General features: G+C 41.4%; 1 protein-coding gene and 2 pseudogenes across 1 annotated transcript in view; 1 reads left to right on the forward strand and 2 right to left on the reverse strand.

The window, feature by feature from the left end:
- Nucleotides 1-43: 43 nt before the first annotated feature.
- Nucleotides 44-2,050, reverse strand: LOC148724443 (uncharacterized; annotated as a pseudogene).
- Nucleotides 2,051-6,660: 4,610 nt separating this feature from the next.
- The window catches only part of LOC148724444 (lactadherin-like), a 6,834-nt gene continuing 4,183 nt past the window's right edge, over nt 6,661-9,311 (reverse strand). The window contains exons 2-4 of the mRNA XM_088730349.1: nt 8,142-8,660; nt 7,242-7,555; nt 6,661-6,870 (exon numbers count right to left, since the gene is read on the reverse strand). Of these exons, the coding sequence (XP_088586475.1) occupies nt 6,661-6,870; nt 7,242-7,555; nt 8,142-8,163 (546 nt within the window). The 5' untranslated portion in view covers nt 8,164-8,660. The remainder of the gene's footprint in view (nt 6,871-7,241; nt 7,556-8,141; nt 8,661-9,311) is intronic.
- LOC148724445 (uncharacterized) overlaps nt 8,967-9,311 on the forward strand; it is a 1,520-nt pseudogene continuing 1,175 nt past the window's right edge.

Raw genomic sequence — 9,311 nt, forward strand, 5'->3', positions numbered from 1 at the left:
TTCCTTTGGCGTCCGTGTATGAGATTGGCCAATGTATGAATCAAGAAATAATAACAATAGTATTAATAATTTAATAACTCACTTTCGGCTCACATCTACTCCTTTCTTTTTGTCAAAGCGTCTGGAAAACTATAAATAACGGAGTCAAATCTGAACAGATTCAAAGTCTAATAATCTGATAAGTAAAAGCATATCTAAAACTATACAGAAAAGAGAAAGGTGAATGGCAAATCTAGGACCCTATATACAAGGCTGCTAAAAATCATGAAACAATGTCAATGGCTCCCTCGGCAGCTGCGATTTCAACGTCACAATTATTATAGTCATACGCAGCGCGGCGCTTCACCCGCGATCCTCGAAGGCAAACTAAGGCCGACCGAAAGAGGGCAAAGGATGTCTTTGCTCGGATCCAGGAAATTGTTTGCGAGTATCGTTCCCCTTTCTTGGCGGCTATCAGCGCTGCCAATCGGCTGTCGTATCTTATGCATTCCATCCCCATCCCTCCCGTAGTTGTAAATACAAGCGGCGTAAACGAGCCATGCTCAACATCCAACACTCTCCTTGAGTACAGCCGCTTCTTGTCGTTTTCATAGATGCGATAAATCTGCTGCGGTTCCCGGTCCTTGTAAGACTCGGCATTAGGGTGGCAAACCCTCACATCGAGGAATGCCGACCTCTGGGGATCCCAGAAGCCACGCGCCCGAACGTCCAATCTTGCGTCTTGTGCTCTATTAGACCCTCTGCTGAGTTTTTCTTCAGTGATGTCTTGCGGGAGAACTGGCTCGACCTCGACATCGGTACACACTATACTTAAAGTGTCGGCCTCGAAGTCTCTCAAATCATTATGCCATTGGATAACAAAGCCCCCTTGTTTGCAAATCATTGCGTGGTCTACTATGAAGTTTTCCCCACACGCACACACTGATGAAATGTCATCGAACGGCCAATCATAGCGTCATTTAACAGCATCGCGAAACTCTCTCTTGCTGAGGTTGAAACCATGTTATTGAAGGGGAAGAACTGTGAGCCACACAGAGGAGCCTTTTTCTTGCGCTAGCTCTAGAGCTCGCTTGGTCTTCCGTGAAAAAATTTGTTTTAGATTATCTACAATCTCTGAAAGTTCTTCAGCTTTTCCATGGTTGACGGCCTGACGCCCTGACTCGATGAGGGACTCGTCGGGTAGTTGATGAGTTTGAGCCATGATATGTTCGACAAGAGAAGATGTCATCTGGATAGATGAGGCATGTTCGCGTGCGGCCTCGTGACATGGGTTGCTCAAGCTCAGGCCGCCAAGGCGCACGGGTAGTGCTAGAACGTCTCTATCCAGTTTGCTACACTTGCGCCCTACGATTGCTGGTATAAGGACCTGGGAAATAGCCTCTTCAAATGGCTCTAGAGGATCTTGGACATCAGGGAGAGTTCTTAGGAAGTACGTCCAACGATGCTTTAAACCAAACGTGTATGCGGCATAGCTGGCCTGCGGTTGAATCTGTGCAAATTCAGCTAGCTGAACAACTTCATTGACCCAGCTAATTACTTTCTCGTTGACATAGTCCTGCAGATAATCTCTTGAGCCTATCACTGCTCCAAGATGCTTCTACCCTTCTACTGTCACGTTAATGGCTGTATCTTTAAAGGCTTCTCTAACAAGTGCCTCCTTTTCTGGCTTTGCAATAATCCAGCACTTTTTTCCGTTAGGAAACTGGACCAAATGTATTAAGACCTTCCCACCATTGCTTGATTTCTGAGATAGTGCCAGCTCTACAAGCATCATCTGCGAACCAGCATTGCTTTGCATCTGTCATGGCCTGTAGACTTGTTATCAAGGGCTGGGTGCTGAGGGCATATATTGCCATAGCAAGTGGGTCGCCTTGAGTTGTTCCCTCGACTGATGTTATCTCTTTACCACCGGTGATAAATAACCGGGCTGAATGGCGATAGGTGTTTATGGCGTAGACTGCAATTACAGGACAAAGAACGTGGATATTGTGTAGAGCCGCTGCCCTATTAATAATAATAATAATAATAATAATAATAATAACAATAATAATAATAAATCAAACAGCGACCCTAGCATGAAAACGGTTAGAGAATTTGAAGAGCGCGCCGCTGCGTTGGGATATCAGTCACTCATTACTGGGGCCCTGAGGTAAAGTGAAGAACTTGGACTGACGTTGAGGCTTGTATACCCAGAACCAACGTTATGTGAAGCTGCTGGAGAGAAGGCGACTGCGACAAAGGCAAAGCAGCTGCTGAGATCAAAGTATGAAGAACAGTTGTTGAAAATAGTACGTGACGAAGCATGGCAAGGAAAGTTGCATACATGGAATGATGATAGCGTGTGCAATAAGAACTGCTTTTCATGGTTAAGCGATTGGACGTCATGCCTAACGTATGTTGTGGCCGGCATGTATGAGCTGTATGAACAGTTTCTACCAACGAAGTTATACCAAGTTAAGAAGATTACGACATCACACATATGATGCACGATCCTCGCAGTAGATAGCGCTATTTAAGCAATAGCGAATCACCGTCAAGTAACATTTCCTGTCGTATGTGCAATAAGGCACTGGAAAGCTTAGCTCACGTATTATCGGCATGTTCAGTCCTCGCCCAAAACAAGTATTTGGCAAGACACAACAATGCGCTGAAAGTATTATATTTTGAGTTGCTACGAGAGCTACAACTAGTCGAAAGTCCTCCTGCATGGTATTCGCCAATTAAGCCTAAACCAGAATACGTCTCGGAGGATGTCCAATCATTGTGGGACATACCAACTTATGGGGACAACCAGTAACTGCAAGCTAACAGAATCGATGCAAAGACAGTGAGCCATAAAAGTAAGGAAGTAGTAGTCTTGGAGATGAGTTGTCCATGGATTGAGAACAGAGGAAAGAAAGATGGAGGGAAGTCAGTAAAGTATGGTCCACTACGATGGGAGTTACAAGAACAGTACCCTGGATATACAGTCCAGCAGCACAATATTATCATGGACGTACTTAGGGGTTGGTCAAGGACTATGGAAGAGGGATTACAGAAGTTGTTGAGAAAAAAGACAAAAGATGTGCTACGAAACATGCAGCGGAAGTCTGTAGTGTCAAGTACGTTGAACATTGGAAGGACTTTTAAGATCATAACATGAACAGTAAAACTACAAAAGAAACCTTTGAAAGGTTGAACATGATAAGAACTTTATATAAACATGAAGTTTATTCCTACGTATGAATATCAATTTGAAGGATAGTTTTAAGCATTTAAGGAAATTTAAATATTGAGTTCCAAAAATTAGAAGATTAATCGACTTATGTAGAGAATTTAGTTTATAAGTTTTACAGTAATCTTATTCACAGAACGTGACTTAGTTGTTATGTATATTAATAATAGATTGTAAATTAGCGATGGTATATTAGTATTAGTTGTATCTTAAATATTTTTCCATGTTAGCAAATAGGTTTTTATATTTATTATAAGTGCAACGATGTGTAGTTTCATAGGTTACGCCTGTGCGCCCTATGAAACTTTCTTTTCCTGGCATGCTGAAGTTTAATAAACTGCGTCATAATAATAATAATGATCATAATAATAATAATAGTAATAATAATAATAATAATACGATAATTACGTTTTCAAAGTTTAGGAAGATTCTATTCCTACGCGCAGCCTGAGCCACATTTATCGCCCCAGTCCCCAGTTTGTGTATGATCTTATGGCAAACATAAGTTTTTACAACTGTCAGATAATAATAACAATTGTCACTGCTAAACGCCGTCGCAAAGTACAGCAACGACGCAGCTCAACGAGGTCGAACCTATACAGTCCATGTGTGATCTTGGAGCACAGCTTACAGCCAGCTGGCATCAGCTGTATGTTGGTTTTTGGTGAGAGAGGAAAACCGGAGAACCCGGAGTAAAACCCTCGAAGCTGAGAAGAGAACCAACCCAAACTCAACCCACTTATAACGTCGGGTCCGGGAATCGAACCCGGCCACATTGGTGGGAGGCGAGTGCTCTCACCACTACGCCATCCCTGCTTCCCCAATGCATTACTGTGATAACTGCAAATGCATACGGCAGAGTTCAGCTATGATTTAGCTTTCAGAGAAATAGGAAAATACATCTTCTTCACAAGATTAAATGACCAAAATTTTCACATTAACCTTGAGACTGAGGTACAGGCAGGAAACTATCAGTTCTTACCATAGTAGTGTTCCCGTAAATAGGGATCGATGTAGGGTAGTTACGAGAACTAAGACTCCGAAAACGAAGACCTAAGACCCCTACGAAAACGAAGACCCCCTACGAAAAAGAAGACCTACTACGAAAACGAAGACCTATTACGAAAACGAAGATCCATTTCGAAAACGAAGACCCAAAAAAGCGGGAATTTCTAGTTCTCTTGATTTTCTAGTCTATTATTTTGTATCGACTAGCAGAGAAGAGTGCGCGGGGAAAGTACTGCTGGGTAGAAGTGTTGCGTGACGGTTTAAGCACAGGTATTGGGTCTTAGTTTTCGTAATGGATCTTCGTTTTCGTTATGGGTCTTCGTTTTCGTAGGGGGTTTTCGTTTTCGTAATGGATCTTCGTTTTTGTCATGGGTCTTAGTTTTCGAAATGGGTCTTCGTTTTCGTAAGGGGTCTTCGTCTTCGTAGTGGCTCTTTGTTTTCGTAATGAGTCTTTGTTTTCGTAGGGTGTCCTCGTATTCGTAAGGAGTCTTAGGTCTTCGTTTTCGGGGTCTTCGTATTCGCTTAATATATAAGCTTCAACTTCAAAAAATCAAATCGATACAGTTATCTTATAGTATGTTATCTTTACCACCTGCACCTAAACCGTCATGCAACGCACCTACCGAGCCGCCGCAATTTCCGGGCGCACTCTTTTCTGCTAGTCGCGGAATCGAAAGTCTGGGGTTAAATTTCTCATGGTGCATTCACAGCTGTCTTTTAGTCTAAGCGCTTGACAATGATAATAAGGTACAATTTATAATGATGTTTCATGAGTGTTCATTATCAGTGGTCAAAGTTTACCGGTTGTTTAAAAAAAAAGCAGAGAAACTTTAAACAATAAGGTAGACACGATAGCCAGCTAGAAATGAGCCCACAGCCATTAGCTTCTTCGGGAACCCACTGGAGATACAGAGATCTAACGTCCTGAGAACGTTTGTTTGTTTCACAGGAAATTTAAGATCATATAAAGTACTATTTCTTTTTTCAATTTCAATTTTTTTTTTGAGACTAATTTGGTCTTGACGTTGCTTAACAATCACATTCGTTAGACCGATGGTGACTTAATCGGAAACAGCTATTCCCTCATACTTGTATCCGAGAGATCTGCTCTCCCGTCTCCAGTGCAAGGGGAGGTGGAAGGGTACGTGAAGAGGTAAAATGCTGAAGGTTGATTTAGTTTATAAGTTTTACAGTAATCTTATTCACACCACAGAGTCTCTGTGGCTCAGCGATAGAGCATCGGAGCGTGGAATCCAAAGGTCTGAGGTTCTAATCCTCATGGCGACTCAGAATTTTATCTTTGTCCCACGCTCGTGACAAGACGAAAAAAACATCTTTCTAAGATAAATCTGGCTCATTATTTCATCGTGCTAGAACGGAAGTCGAAGGACATGACCATTAGCTCTCGCGTAATTTTGATTGTAAACTTAAACTTACTACAGTTAGTGCTATAATGGTTTTAGCAATAGGCCTGTTCCGACTGTGCTCGGAAACTTTTGAGCAACTTTTGGCATTTGCGGCAACTAATCGAGATTTTAGCCACTTTTGTATTTATTCATTTCTGAGCAACTGCGCAAAATGTTGATTTAGAGCACTTATTAAGCACGACGAAATCAATGATTTTATAGGAAACTTCGATCTGTGCAAATTTCTTGAATGTTCATCAACCTTGTGAACGGCATAACGTTAAACCTGTTATTTACTTGCCAACGTTTCGTTCGGCAAGACGTCAAATGAACCATATGTTTTGTGCCGTTAGGCGGCGCCTAAAGAACATCTCGCCGATGTTTACAAGTAACTCTTTAAAGCTAGGTTTCCATGTCAGCAATTATCGTGATCGAAGAATGGAAACTAAAACTTACAATCAACTACTTTATAAAAATATTAAGAAATTAGGCAGCAACGTTTGAAATTTGGGTGGCAACTTCTCAGGTTATTGGAAATTTTTTAGCGACATTTTGGCATTTCATCCATTCTGCAATTTTCCAACATTTAACGAGCACAATTAGGACAGGCCTAAAATTCGGGAATATTCTCTTTTTGGGGAAAAATTCCCCTTTTACTACTGGCCGAAGCTGATGATTAGTGCACCCTGATTGGCTGAGAGCGAGATCAAAGCGGGGCACTGTAACGATTGATAAAGAGCCGATTACTGGTTATGCAAATTAGGATTGTATCCATGTTTGACCCTCCAGGAAAAAAGGCTGGCTTTGTTCGATAGCGATAACCTACTTGGGATCTACTCGAAAAGTTTGTGAATAACTCGCCGCCGACTGGTGATTTGAACTTTTCTCTTGTTCCCCTATAACTTGATAAAATGAATTGGCCACTGTAAAGAGCAGCGTGTAGTGGCTAGTTTGTTCAGGCATCTGTTGGTGTATTTGCTTGAACGAATTTGACTGCTTGTTTTCCCTACCGTAGACTTTGTGTATGTACTTTTATTTGCCATTAGATTTATTGTTTTCAGTTAGTAGGGTGCTGATGGATGAATGGACACCTTTGATATACCACTTTCGCACAAATATTTCAACCCTCAAACATGGCCATACATGGTGTGTTACAGGATAAAACCGAACGTATCTGGCCTTGTAATCGGTTCTGAGTGAATGCTTCACGATGCTGCTTTGATCTGAGTTTCCTTGAAACACCTGAAATAAAGAAAACCGAAACAGAGAAAATAATAATTGAACTCCTCATCATGGTGCACCGATTGTATTTACCGGTTAATTAAAGAGGTGCCAAGGGAAGGCGTGAGGGGGAGGGGGTGATGGGGCATGTAAAAAGCTAGCTCTAATCGAGAGGAATTAATTCATTCAAATACTTTCCTTCTTGAGAAACGAAGACACCGTGCCATGGTGTTACACCACGTCGGCGTTTGTGAAATATTTAATTTGCAAGCTAAAATATATTAGATAATGATATCATGGTCGGAGAATAATGGTTAGTTTTACTTATATTAGTTTTACAACAAAAGAGAGTAGGTTTGCTGTAACTATTCAGTAAATTAGTATTTCAATACCTTTTCAATATTTGTTTCTTTGTAAGTGTTCCAATTCATACCGTTTGTGGACAAATGAACTTTGTAGGCGGTGGTCCGCTGACCCTGTTTCCGATTTCCTTGTGTGGCCACCGCACAAATAAAGCGCACTGCACCCAAATCAACTTGAAGATATTCTGTTCTATCAGATTTAGTCTTAGAGCACCATGCTCCAGATCCTCTACTTTCATTCAGTCGGCCGTAATAAGGATGATAACTACTAGAGTAAAAACTGCTTGCCGTCATTCTAGCGTTTGGTATTCTGTTCCTGTCCGCAACACCAACTGGCTCACATACTTTATTCATTCCGGTCATCATAAATTCTTGAAGGTTTTGAATTGCATTTTCTTGATAGTCTTCATTGTCTAAAGAAAGTTGGAACCAAATACCTAGGGAACGTGCGTATAGGTAATATCATAAGAGTGATTGATTGGAGACAGATAACTAAATACCTTTTTTTAAATAAAAGAGCTCTGGAAATCCCACCGGCTGTATGCATTTAATCTCTCACTACCAGGGAATTCATTACTTTGAAATGAGAAGTGCGCTTCAAAAACCAAGTGATGTTCATCTGCACCACATATAATGTGAATAAAGTATAAAACTGGCAGCGTTTGGAGGTTCCTAATCAGTTTCAAGGATTGTCTTAAAATGAACTAAAAACTAAGCAAAGACGCTGACATTTTTTGATCTTGCGTAGCAAACTATGACACTAAAAATCACACCAACACAGTCTTACTGTCGAATAATCCTTCACTTGATTCTGGTTGTGACATCTCTTCAAATTACTTGAAATGTCAGTTAGTGTCAATTGTCCCATAAAGCTTTTTACATTTAGATTACTGCCTAATGAAAATGATATCGAATCAAACCTCCCCTTACCTTTCCAAACAGTCATTTGCATTAAAAAAGACGTTTTGAACAATCCTCCTGAGGTTGCTGTGCAAGTGTACTTGCCCGAGTCTTTATCTTCAGTATTCCAAATCTGAAGTGTTCCATCCACACTGACACGTGATCTTCCGACGGGCAGCTCACTCTTCTCTCTCACCCACGTGACTTTTGGTTTAGGGTCACCAGTAGCACGACAAGGGACTGAAATGTTTTGTTTTGGTCTAACACGAAGATGAGCAGGAGGCTTTTTTGTGAAACGTGGCAGCTCCAAAACACTGAGATGTGTCAAAGCTGAATCATGCCCCAAAATATTTGAAGCTTTGCACTTGTACAAGCCAAAGTCTTCCTTTTGAGCATGTATTATTGACAGCCCTGGATTGCGTAAGCTCACCGTGCTCTTTTGACCACGTGATCCCTGATGGTGGGAAACTAGTCACTTGGCATTTTGGTAAAGTGACGTTCTTGCCTCTTTCAACATAAGTCGGGCCAAACGAAAGCGAGACTTTAGGCCTACCTGTGGATTAAAAGAATGAACATTATAGAAAGATGTTTCTCGTCTAGTCACGAACGTGGGACAAAAAAAATTTGAGTCCACATGAGGAATGGAACCTTAGACCTTTGGATTCCACGCTCCGATGCTCTTCTCCTGAGCAACATGTTGCGAAATGGCGTTTTTTCACCTTTATTTAGGAAATATGTCCTTTTCGTCCGAAACAAAACGTGTCCAATAATAAAATGATCAATATTTCTAAAAGCCTGGTCACCTCTCGACTTCGAGGTCTAAGGTTCGATTCCAAGAGCTCAAGCAAGATGGCGGTCGGTTGTGGGTTAATGTGGCTCCAGAGTCCCTTGAAGTTTTTTACTTTCCTGTTACTTTTGGCGTCTGTTCATTTCTTAAACTGGGATGGTGTGTCTGTGAATCAACTGCCTGCTGAGTCCTTCAGTGTACAATTTGCCTTCCATGGTTTTAATCCTTCGAGAATCGAATCATCAATGCGACCAAACACTCGCAGGAAACATTATCTTTCGAACCGTTTTCCGTATGCTACGGATAACTCCCGCAATTTCCAACTCACACGGCGAGTAATATTAAGTGGTGATGTTGAGGCAAACCCTGGCCCAAATGAAGACATTGCTCAACGGAAAAGCAAGCAAATCAAT

The sequence above is a fragment of the Stylophora pistillata genome, chromosome 8 (assembly GCF_964205215.1).
Source record: "Stylophora pistillata chromosome 8, jaStyPist1.2, whole genome shotgun sequence".
NCBI lineage: Eukaryota > Metazoa > Cnidaria > Anthozoa > Scleractinia > Pocilloporidae > Stylophora > Stylophora pistillata.